General features: G+C 35.0%; 1 protein-coding gene across 1 annotated transcript; it reads right to left on the bottom strand.

Annotated features, from left to right (window-relative positions):
* Nucleotides 1-884: 884 nt before the first annotated feature.
* LOC126714058 (uncharacterized) lies at nucleotides 885-7,890 on the bottom strand. Its single transcript, XM_050414049.1, has 10 exons — nucleotides 7,205-7,890; nucleotides 6,934-7,071; nucleotides 6,287-6,475; nucleotides 3,215-3,352; nucleotides 2,966-3,087; nucleotides 2,694-2,826; nucleotides 2,480-2,609; nucleotides 2,292-2,371; nucleotides 2,049-2,183; nucleotides 885-1,532 (listed from the first exon to the last, which is right to left on the bottom strand). The coding sequence occupies exons 1-10, from the start codon at nucleotides 7,739-7,741 to the stop codon at nucleotides 1,308-1,310; spliced, it is 1,827 nt and encodes a 608-aa protein (XP_050270006.1). The 5' UTR covers nucleotides 7,742-7,890; the 3' UTR covers nucleotides 885-1,307.
* Between the last annotated feature and the right edge of the window lie 5,177 nt (nucleotides 7,891-13,067).

The following is a 13,067-nucleotide window of genomic DNA, read 5'->3' as shown; positions in this document are numbered from 1 at the left end:
TTTGGCGGGTTTGTAATTTTATGACCCAAACCCAACCCAACCCGCCATAAAATTTTTTTTTGTAACCCAACCCAACCCACCAAGCCTTAAAAACCGACCCAACCCAGCGGGTCGGGTTGGGTTGGGTTGGGTCGGGTTTGACGGGTCGGTGGGTTTTTTGCACACCCCTACCATAACCAGAAGTCCAGACTGAGGCTCTTGGGCCCAAATTCCAGGATTAAAAGATGGCTTTACCACCACAAGAAAACCAAAATCTTACTCATCAACTCCCATAAATCCCGGAAGGCACACTATAATGCTCCACAAGGACAAGGACTGCCTGCAATCACGTCGGACATTTTGGCCGCTGATAGGCCAAGATAATTGTCAAGCACTCAGGCATTTGATTATCACTGGCTCAATATTTTAGCAAATAGCCTAAATGGTAGGGCATGTGTCCCAACAGTGCTGCTAAGAAAAGCCTCAAGGCTCCAATGAAAAATTTGTTTCCACCAAGGAGAAAAGCAGGTTGCCATAGATGGCTCTAGTTTTGCCGCAAACAAAACTCAACCTTTCCTTGAAACTGAAGGTGCAGGTGCAGGTGCAGCTAATTGTTGTCCCAGCAAGCTGCCTAGAAAGTGATACCTCTTTAAAAACCATAGACGCACCTTTTGCATCTTTAACTGTATATGTTAGGAACGGAATGAGAGAGAAGAGAGGAAGAGCGAAAACTTTTTACTGCTCTTCTCCAGCTATCTCCCCCCAATCCAGACATAAAAGGTTAATGTGCTGCCAAGAAAGTATAACCTTGTGTAAAGTTATACTTCCTTCACACAACCCAGGATTTTCACAAAGACCTCATAACAATCTGACTGCCAGAAATTTAACCAAGAAAGGAGTGTATGGAATTGAAACTCATGTCAAGCATATATTGATTTCACCATTAATTTCCATCTGTGTATAGGCACTTTGCATGTTCAAAATTAACAGAAAAGAAAGCCACTATAAATTAGTCATTATGAAAGGAAAACAAGTCATTGACCTGTCCCACAACTGAAAACCAGACACATCAACACTCTGTAAATGATCAGCCCACCCACGCATGTTGGGGGGGTGGCTGCTGCTCCTATTCTGATTTCACTAAAACCCAACAGAATTTAGTCACGATATTGAAATAAAATTACTCATTCTTGGGGCCCATTTTGTTACAGGCCATCCTGCAGAACTGAACTATGCCGGACATAATTAAACCTACATGGCAATAGTGCGCACCATGTACTGCCTGTAAATGGTGCTTTTAAACTCTGCATGAATGAACTCGGAACATTTCAAGGGAAGTTCAACATTTCTGACAGTTTCTTGTAGTCCCAAGATTCCAAGCTTTGGGACATAATAGCAGCACCTACAGCCAGTACAACTGACACAAAGACCATGCTCTTCATGCATCCATGTCCCTGAGACAATTGCCTCAAAATCACCTTGCAGTACTTGTCTGCATCCTTCAACAATTCATGGTGAGTAGCAGCATCTCCCTTTGCCAAAACTTTTTCATTCTAAATAGCCACAAAAATGAAACAAGTGAGCAACAGTACTAGTTTACTTTCACTTACATGTAATCAGCCATTATTATAGTGAATTACTTTTAATCAGCTAAATCCCAAAGTCAAAAGACCTTTCAAGTCAAAAAAAATACCAGATGAACTCAGTATATGGAATCATAGGCAGAAGAAATTTGGACTATCCAACATAATCCTTAAGATGGTAATCACAACAACCAAGGTTGATATAAGGCTCTTATTTATCCAAAAACATAAAAAGAAAAAGGAGGTTGATAAGAGTCTTAAGTGCTTTTTACTTCCCTCAGCCTCTTTGGGTGAAGAGAGGGAGAGCCATGGAGGTCTGCTTGGAGGTTGAAGGAGAAGATAAGAAACATGCTGCTACTCTAGGCCCATATCTTTAGAGTTTACTATGTTTTTAACAAGCAGAAAAAACATAGAATTATGTGACAGGGATTTCAATGTCCTCAAACCAACATACTATTCTCTCTATAATATCTGAAAAAGGTTTACCTTCTGCTTAAAGCTCTGAAGAGTTTCCCTCAAAGTGTCCCAGGTAGGATGTTTTGCAGACCGCTCCTTCCATTCTTCAGACAGCTTTCTCAGAATAACAACACTAGCTTCAAGATTATCCAAATAAAGCACATCCTGTTTCCAAAGCAAAGACACAAGATTCAATAATATGTGCATAATTAGGGATAACAGTTTCGAATTAGAAAAGCAAAAAGGCATAAATGATAAGATTTAAATGCTCACCCATTGCTTGTAACATTCAGGGTTATGGGTCAAACACCAAATAAAAATATCACCTGCTTCCCTTGATAGCTCAGGGATGCCTGCAGGTGAGTTTCTAAGTCAAGCTCTGGAACAAAGTCATAATCCTAGATTCATGTACTTTTACTAGTCTATATAAATAAATTTGTCTATTATGAGTTTGTCGCTACCTTCTCCAGCAGCCTTGAGTGTAATTTCCAAAATCTGCTGTACAACTTGCCTCATTGCTTTGCTTCCTGGAGAACCAGCAAGGGCAACCTCTTTCAAAGTTGGATAAACAGCTTCAAACCTGTCAGTTGCCTAAGCAAAACAAAGATTACAAATACATTAAAAAATTACATACCATAAGGAAATATGCAGCAAATCTCTCTTAAAAATACCCACCTTTAGCCGGGCTGATGATGCTGGGAAGGTGAATCTCATCAAAAGCTCAAGAGATAATGGTGGTACCACACGCTCCCCTTTTCTGACAGCACCATTTAATAGAATGGTCCGAGCTTTTGGGGAATATAAAATTCTAGTTTCAAGGGGTGAAAAAAAAAATGAGGAGAAGATGAAGCTCCATAATTAGGAATGTAGATATGGTTTAGATCCAAAAAGGAAAATATGTATAAGATAACAAATAGATGTTATTTTCATTCTCAAATGTGTCTAACCTCTCCACCAATTGTAAAATCAAGTCTCTGGACAGTGGATTACAGCCTGACTTGCTACACAGTATAGGCAAGAGAAAGTAAACCCACATGTACAACCCAACAACTATATCTCCTTGAGATGCCTATAAAAACCAAAACCCAATTCCTGGCTTAAAATTCCTATTATATTAGTTTAAAAAATAATAATAATAACAAGAATGATTAATATTAATAGTAGGAATATTAATTTTCCACTGTCACCACATTCACCTGAGCAATAACCCAAACAGTTACTGGAAGCTTATCCTGTCCTTGATATTTTGGACTTTCCTTAATTATAGGCAATAGACTGATCAACACATCTGGTTTTCGTCGCAGTGCCATTGCTAGAACAACAAACATGGCAACCTGCAGTTCCAATATCATATAAATTTTAAATTAATTACTCACTAAGCCAACCATAAGATCTATAAATTGTTAACAGCATCTAAATAAAAATCACAAGCTCAAAGTATAGCGTAGACCTTTTAAGAGTCATTTCATGTGCACTGACACAACTCAATAATAAGGGGATAAGTCACCATTTCCAACCATTATAAGGGTCCTCAAAATCACTATTGTTTTGAGAAAGAGAACCTCAGGAATATTAATTTTAAAGAGAAACATGTGACAGTCAAAGGTGACTGAGTCAAGTATTGAGTCTCCAAACAACACAGACAGGAAAAAATAACTACCATATTTTTGTGGATACTTTTATGAAAAATTATAAAATTGTTACATAAACTTTAATGAAATAAAGAATCAATTTCACTAAAGGGATGAGAGGAAAAGGTAGGGGCTAGGAGTATTTATTTTTGAGAATTAGAAAGCCAAACATTGCCTGTCTACTTAAGTTGTTCCTTTACCATTTTTTTTTTTTAAATAAATTCTGCCAAAATTAAAAGCGGCAGAGACTAGAATTTGAAGAAGAAACAAGAAACTGGACCAACCACCAACTTGACCCTATTCTATTCTTTGTTTAACCTTAGAGAAGCCAGCATAGATGTGTTTGAGTGATTCAGATGATAAATGTTATGTAAATCCAACTGCAACTCTATGCAATAAACATATTTCGAAGCAAGGTAACATATCCAATAACTACTTTATGTGATGAATATTACAGAGAAATTGTTGATTATTTAATTAAACATATATGTTATCAAACTAACCATTTAACATATACTTTTTTTTTGTTGATAGGTAATAGATATTTTCATTAATAAAAAAGTACATCATGTTCACGATGATGAACAGACTGTACTTGAAACAGATACAAATACCAAAAAAAAAAATCCACAGAGAAACAGAAACAAATTGCTGGAAATCAAATACGGAAATACATTGCGTAAAACCCCAAATACGAGACCACCCAAACAATGTCCCAACTAGCAAAGACTTCAAAAGATCAATAGATTTCTCAACATCCTCAAAAGTGCGGGTATTTCGTTCCCTCCAAATTAGCCACATCAAACAGGCTAATTTAACATATAAATTAATATTGATGATGGTGATTATAAGAAGAAAAACATGAGCTTTAGATGCTACTCCAAATCACAATTGTTGACAACTCTAGCCAAAAAAAAGGGGGAATGCAACACAACCAAACCACATAACAGTCCCACTCATGGAATAGCAATTTTGTTTGCAATTCTAATTTGTGAAACAAATATTCCCATCATTTACAATAAATATCAGTGCTATTAACTTATTATTAAACATATTAGGAATAAAGAAATGTTTTGCTGCAGTGTAAAGATATAGACTATCATGACACACAAATCCTGTTGTGACAAATCAGTCTAACGAAATCAGTAGCCTAACATTCCTGTAAGAAAGGTCTAATTTATCTTAAATTCATAGATTGCAAGGTTGGGGGAAAACAAAGACTCTTAATCTGCATTATCACAATTTATTCATGTTCCATTAGGTAGTTTCATCAAACACTTGTAGTCTTCCTTCAAAAACTCTAGTGAGGTATGGGCTTGTGGGGTCTTGTGCTGCTACAACTATGAACACAAGTTAACCATCCTTCTATAACACTGTATATGCTTACTTGTGAACTTCATTTGTATTTAGATTCGATTGAGACTGTGGACCTAAACATTTACTTCAATTGCAAGTTTAGTAAATCTTTGAGCTACAGGCTTACAGCACTAAACCAAGTAAGCTTAAGGCAAATCCCAATATAAGAGTAACCTGTGTGAATGATTTCAATGCTTTAACATCTGAAGCTGGCACATAGCATAGGACAGAGCACACCAAATGATCGACTGAATGGGTTTTTATTTTGGGCAGGGGAGATAGAGAGGGAGGCTGACCCAACCTTCTCTCCCTTCCCATACAATTGGGGTAGTTAGGTAACGAGTCTAATGTCAAGAAATCAATCTTTTCCTTAATAAGTACATTAATGGGTTAAACGGTTAACACATAGATATCTAAATTAAGATTCCTCATTCTTGATTGAGATAATTGTAATGTCAATTACCTAATTATAACCAACATAGATGCGGTTTCCACTTAATCAGCATGTGCAGTGACATAGTTGGCAACTTCAATTTAAACAATCAAAGAAACCAGAAAATCAATATAAAGACTACCACTCTTTTGCCTAGTAATTGCATGCGAATACAACTGCTTAAAGCCACAGATGCCCTAATAATGCCATTTAGCCTGACTACCAATATGACAATAATCAATATGGAATCAAATGAAGGGAATTTGGACAAAGGAATCCCTATTCCCACTTTATAATCTTTTTGGAGTTCCCATTAAACCTTAAATTAAGGTAGCTTCCCCAAAATGCTACAAGACAACTGGCACATCTCCTAATAAAATTTTTAACAAGGTAAATGTTGTTCAGCCACTTACAATGGCTTCCATCATCAACTAAAAAAGGTCGTACCTAGTGCACAAAGCTTCCATCATCAACTAATTTTCAAAATTTAGAACAAGCCTCATGTGTTCTATTAAGAGCACCCCTTAGAACACTAACAGAATGCTCCAATTGAGAACTGGGGAAACATGTGACACGTCAAATTGCTTGCATAATGGGCAAACATCAGTGGTTTGTCCAACAGAAATCCCCCCAGGTTTGGGGATTGTAAGGTCCAACATCTCATGTCTTTGTGGAGAGATAACTCTGATGCCATACTCTTAACATTTAGTACATTTTCTCTCCTACAATTTTGTGCAAACCAAAGCAGTTGATATGCAAGAGTTAAAATAAACTACAGAACACCAAGCTCTCATATGCAACAAGCAACATAATTGAATCAAAAAAGCCGGATCTGATCGTAAAGCTACCTGGGACTTTGATGATGCTTGCTGAACTGCCTTTTTGGATCCCTTGGCAGCTGCATGATGAGTAATAAGTTCACCAAGAATGTTATCCAATGACCATAACACAAAGGACCCAAGGGCCTCAGAAGGCTGCTTGCCGATCCAATCAACAGATGTCTTATAAACATCTTCGGATATATGGGAAAGAGGAATCTGTTGGAAAACCAAAAATGAAGAATAATATCAAATATACCATTTGAAATTCCAGTTTAGACAAAAGACACAATGAATAGTAATGATTAGACAGTTCAAAAGTAAAGGAAATCAGAAACCAAACAGAATCATAGGAAATGGACAAATAGGGATTAGAAAATACATTTGAGATCAAGCAAAAAGAACACTTTTACTGAGCATCAAAGAATATATCTCAAAGAGCAGCATCATCACACACTCTATCATTATAACTTCACATTCAAACTTAAATCCAACATGCATGCACAAAAATACATCATAACATACCTTAGTTCCATCATTTAATCAAATCTCAAATGAATAGTTCATCATTTTCACCACAAAGCATATTCAAACTTCACATTTTTATTGTTATCATAACACACAAATTTAAAGCGAATTAATACGATAGTGAGAATCGAAGCGAAATGAAAACTCACATCAACGAGCTTTGCAACAGTGGACTCTTTGAACGTCTTCAACCACGGAAATTGAGCCGCGCTCACCGATGAGAATGCGCGCCCGAAGTAATCAGCTAATCGCATTAGCTGTATATCTTGTTGCGATTCGTACGAAGCCTAAACAAATTTTTGAAAAACGCTTTCTTTTATCAAATCGTGCACGAAATTGAATTCAAAATCTACGAATCAACCAACAGATCGCAGTGTGTGAATCAGAAAATAAAATTTTGAACAATTTAGTAACGCTTACGGAGATATCAATGAGAAAAGCACTGAGATCGGAGGCGTCGATCTTCGACGCGGCTTCAGCCACGGTCACCTTAGGCTTCTTCGGCTTTTTCGGCTTCTTAGGCTTCACCTCACCATTTTCCGCCACGGCGACGCCGGAGACCTCTCCGTCGCTGTCGTCGTCATCGTAATCAGAATACCGCTTCGATCCGTCGACGGCAACTGCGGCATCGGCGGCGAGCTGAGCCTCGGCCAAACGTCGCCGGCGCTCCTCGGAGTGCTTCTCGATGGACCGGAATACATCGCCGGAGGCAGAGCCGTTAGGTCGCCGGGAAAGAAGATCAGCAGAATTGGTATCCTCCGGCGAAGACTTCGTCGGTTTCTTATTCCGCTTCTGATACGACACCGTTTTCCATCCGAATTCGTCGTCGTTTTGACTCTTCTTGGTGGCGGCGACGGCGGTGGTAGTGGTTGTGTGATTTTTTTTGTTCCTTAAGGCTTGATCTTCTTCCTCTTGTTCTCTGAGAATCGCTTCGATTATAGCTGAATTCTCGTCCATAGTTTCAAAAAAAAAAAAAAAAACAAACACTCTCACTCAGTTTCTCTCGCTTTTCTTCGCTCTCCTAAATGGTGAGTTTTGGTTCGGTACTGTAGGTCTCGTTCACATCGACGACAATGAGAGCGAGAGAGAGAAGTGTATATGTATATATAATGAGTGAGGGGTAAGGCGGGTGGGTCGGCCTTTGTAGAAGAGGACACAGAAAGGGAGTCTCTGTGTAAAAGGACACGTGTGTTTCGGACTTCTTTTTCCTTCTTTCCCTGTTTTCACCTTATCTTCTTCTTTAACAACCAAATTGCCATCAACTCACCAAATTTCTATATCTAAATCCATATCCAATCTAATAATCAATTTACTAACATGGATATGTGACAAGTGTTTGACATGTTTTCGTATATAAATGAATGTGAAAATGTGATAAGTGTTTGACATATTTCCGCATTTTAACGAATTTGAATATGTGACAAGTGTTTGACATGTTTCCGCATTTTAACAATTCGATCATTGGATCCAAGTCATTTCCATCTATAGCTATATTTATTATAAAAATGGAAACTCTTTATCCTTTTATTTATCTTTGTTTTTCAATTATCCAAAAAAAATGACATTTTTCAATATTAGAACTCTTTTTTTAGAAGAAAGACATCGAAACTTTTATTAAGATAAGTTGAACAGCCTAGAATACAGAAATAAACTATGGAAGAACATTTTCCATTAAAAAAAAAAAAAAAAAAAGACATTTATTGCATGTGGAGCCAAACAATGAGTAACTTTGTTATGGAAGTTTACATTTTTCCAACTCATTATTTTACTTTATCTTTTCGGGATAATACTTTCTATAATTTATCCTCTGTTATAATTTATTTATTTTTGCTAGCAAGATCCTCCCTTGCTAGAACCTTACTATATCATATATTACCATGCACAATATAATAAAATTTGGGCCTTAGGAAGATACCCTCATTAATTATCAAAATAGTAGCTACTATCTAAAAAAAAGTATAGTAGCTTATTAATTGTTAGGTTTTTTTTTGGCAAAACTATATTATTGGTCCATGAAGTTTATCCTGTGTGCGCAATTAGTCCCTCAAGTTTGAGGCGAGCACAATTAGTCCTTTAAGTTTTAAAATTGAGTTGTATTTGTCCTTTTACTAACTGCTGTTAACGGTATTATTTATGTGGCTAACGGAATAATGACTTGGCTTTTTTTCTTAATGATGTGGCATGTTTTTAATTAAAAAATTAAAAAAATTAATTTTTAGATGAAATTGAAAAATCATATTGACGAGATTAAAAACAAATCTGATATTTGTTTAACAAAAACACAGTCTCTCTCTAAAAACTCTGTGTGTGTGTGTGTGAAAGACTCTTTGATATCCAAATCAACAATGGAATCTACCAGCTACCGTCACCGGCGGTCACCGTCGAGCAACTGATTTCTCACTGTGTTCTCTTTCTCTCCACCGTCGTCCGTCGACGTAGGCGGTGGATACAAGCTCAATGAAGCTGAAGTGTTTTGGACCAATGACTTCACGGACGACAATCACTACAATCACGATCATCCTCGTTTAGCTAACAAGTTACAGAAATCAACGAGCTCGGGAATCCTCGCGGCGTTGCTGGAAACCGATAACCGGTCCCGGAATTTCCAAGACGGACCGGTTCTGTCCCAGAAGCCATCAATCTCCGCGATTTTGGTGATCCTGAGGCTGCTGGAGAGAGAGCTCCCTCAGGCTCTAAACTGCAACAGGAAGTTCCAAAACGAGCAAAATGAGAACTCGTATCTTCACCGGCAGTTAGCTCCGATGAAGGTTCTGGTGCTGTCGAAGGCGATGGCAGCGAAGAATCGGAACGAGATGATTACCGATGATGTGGTAGCGGACGATTTGGACGAGGACGAGATGTTGCTGCCGCAAGAGATTGTGGTGCGAGGACGATTTGGACAAGGACAAGATGTTACAAATTAAACAAAATCTGATATTAAAAACAAATCATGTTTTTAATTAATTTAATGACGTGGCATGTTTTAATTAAAAAAAAAATTAAGTAATTGTTCTGTTAGCCAATGTAAGTAACATCGTTAACAGTAGTTAGTAAAATGACCAATATAACTCAGTTTTAAAACTTAAGAGACTAATTGTGCTCGCTTCAAACTTGAGGGACCAATTGCGCACATAGGATAAACTTCAGGGACCAATAGTGTAGTTTCGCCTTTTTTTTTTTTTTTTTTTATAGTAAAACTCTAATACTTAATCAAAAAATTTAAAACTCTACTCCTACTAAAATTCTATTACCAAAATTTTCAAAAACAATAATATTTATTTTAATTATTTTGATCATCTAAGAGGCACTTTTTATTTTTATTTTTTACATTAAATCAAACAAATTTCTTTAAATGATTGAATAAATAGTCTAATATATAAATGTAATCATAATAAATACTAATTTCATATTTAGAAGAAAAAGAATAGATAGAAGATAGCAATATTTTGTTAAGGATAAAGTTTTGCTCTAAATTGATTTGAAATTATCTTTTCCAACCGTGCCAATTTATAAAATTATCTATGTATAATATTATTTAAACAAATCACTTGACACATAACGGACTAAACAAATATAACTCCAAACAATTTGGAATAAAAATTTTTATTTTGTTAAACTTTACTTTTTCAGCCGCGGTTACCAACTAATTTATATTAGAATTTTGCAGGATTGTCTTTTGAGTCGTGTTATGTTATGTTTGGCCCTCGCTGAAAATTGCATGATCCTTTTCACACACACAATTTTTTTTCACACACACAATTTGATAGAGAAGATATTCTTTTTATTTGATTCTTTTTCCTGTCATATAGTTAGTGATATAGATGAAACATGAAAGATTGAAAGGAACGCGTCAATCATTCTCAAAAAAAAAAAGAGGGAACGTGTCAATGAAAGATGGATTGCTTCAAAATATGACATGTTGATTGCCTGTTCATATTTTAGGAAATACTGCCTGGATAAGTAACATCTTTTAAAAATAAATAACAAGTATTAAGTAACATTTATTGCTTTCTAAAAAAAAAGCAACATTTATTGGAAAATTAAACAACCTATTGAAATTTTTAGTTCCCGTTTTCTAAATTGATGGATGTAGATACCAACTGTGATAGTAGTAATCAATGTCATGACTAGGCTCCCCGGATAAATATATATATATATATATATATACATATATATATATATAAATAAAATATTGACATGAAAGTTATGTGAGCATATATTTTATAAAAAATGTCATTTTGACACACCAAAAATTTACTTTATTATTTTATCATATTATTTTACAACATCTCATTTATCAGATATTTTATCATTCAATTCTATACATTAAAATAATATTTACTATACATTAAAATAATATATTAACTCCTCCCACTAAACACCAGGAAAGAGAGAGAAAGTAAAAAAGGATGAGAGAGAAATGAATAAAAAACTTTTTTTTTTTTTTTAGCATTTTGTCCATACCGTTCCAAAATAGAACAGTATTGTTTACATATGGCAAAAATTATGAGATTTGGAACATCTCATAAAGGGGATTTTTTGGTGTTTGGTGTGCCAAATGTGCCAAATATTTGGCATTTGGTACCGTTGACACATCTACTATGAATGCTCTAATGACTATCCTTCTCTTTTTAACAGTCCATCGGCAGGTTTTAGAATTAGTTCCTTCCATTGACAATGGACCATAAATAATTCTTCCCTAATAAGATTGGATTTGAAGTAAGATCATAAAAGAGGGACACAGGTGTTAGAGAACATGACAAGTTGAGAATGCTAACTGTTCTATTTTGATCTTTGAGCAAAATGACAAAACAATTTTTGATTTTTTTTTTTTTTTTAACTTGGGATTTTGATTTTGGAGTATAGAGACATTGGAATGTGTCCAATGTTAAAGAATTTACAAGATGCAGCATTGTTGACATTTATGACATATCATTTCATAAAACACTAATATTTTAAGGGTTACTTTAACAAATGCTCTTAGAACAATTGTTAATATATTACAATAGAAAAATTTTTACACTACTTTTATATGAAATATAAAAAGATATCAACAACATTTATTGTTTTATCATCTTTTTAATAAAATATTTCTAAAACATAAAAAATATTTTAATTATAGATAAAAAAGTGATGTCAACTTTAAAAAAAAATAGTAACAATTTGTCACCAAAGATTTGTTATGAAATTGCACCGTAACATTAATCTCAAATGATGAGTATCTCATAATTTGAAGAAAAAAAAAATGGAGGGTAAAATTGGAATAGAAAGAAGAAGACCCGATAAGATTGAGGATTTTTCTTTGTTTTCCGTGGGGCCCACCATAGCCCACTGGAGAGAGTTTCTTTTTCCTGTTGGCTCATGTCGATCTAACTGCAAAGATCACACTCTCTGTCTCTCATAACTCATAGTCAGAAGTCATAACTCAGATCTGTTTCGCAACACTACTACCTATCCTGATTCCCTCTATTTAATGCTTAGGGCCACTTATTACAAAAATGATAAAACCCCACCACCGCAATACCACTTTTTTTCTTTATTTTTGTTTCCTGAATAATGTAATATCACTTTTGTTGAGTATCTAGATCCTACCATGCGATTAAAGTTTTTTATTTAATAATAATGAAACGGAAGAGTGATTAATATAATATAATATAATTAATTAAATCTAAACATATAGACTTAAGCCTTTTAAATTAGGTACCATCTTTATATATTTCTATAAAAAAAGTATTATCTTTATATATTATATATAATTTGTATAAATTACTTAATTAGAGAGTTCCAAAAAGTGGTGTTTCTCTAAGGGAAGAAATTATAAGGTGCACCTGGTGGATAAGTGAGTGGTCCACCACTCCAATAAAAGACTCTTACTTGTTTAAAATTGTGGAGTTTTAAATAAAAACTAAATACTGACTCATCAATTTTAAATAGGTGAGAGTCTTTTACTGGAATGGTGGATAAATGACATGGTCCACCATGAGGACTGTATAATTTCTCAAGGAGGAAAAAGTATATTATGTTTCGATAATACCAACTCAGCATCTGTTTTGGTATTTCCTACCCAATAAATGAGTGATACATGTTTCAAAAAATCACATCAAACTACTCCAATAAATGATTAATTTATTTTCCTAATAATATAGAAGATTGTGGTTAATTTATTGGAGTAGTCTGATGTGGTTTTTTGAACCAAGTGTTACTTATTTATTGGGTAAGAAATACCAAAATAGATGCTAAGTTAGTATTACCGAAAGATGATATACTTTCTCCTCAAGGAGAG

The sequence above is a fragment of the Quercus robur genome, chromosome 2 (genome assembly GCF_932294415.1).
Source record: "Quercus robur chromosome 2, dhQueRobu3.1, whole genome shotgun sequence".
NCBI lineage: Eukaryota > Viridiplantae > Streptophyta > Magnoliopsida > Fagales > Fagaceae > Quercus > Quercus robur.
This window is presented reverse-complemented; position numbering and strand designations above follow the sequence as displayed.

Coding starts and splice junctions, on each gene's coding strand:
- LOC126714058 (XM_050414049.1), bottom strand. CDS start 7,741: ATGGACGAGAATTCAGCTATAATCGAAGCGATTCTCAGAGAACAAGAG. Junction 2,372..2,479: donor ACTCAAGGCTGCTGGAGAAG/GTAGCGACAAAC, acceptor ACTCACCTGCAG/GCATCCCTGAGCTATCAAGG. Junction 1,533..2,048: donor TTCAGAGCTTTAAGCAGAAG/GTAAACCTTTTT, acceptor GTGGCTATTTAG/AATGAAAAAGTTTTGGCAAA.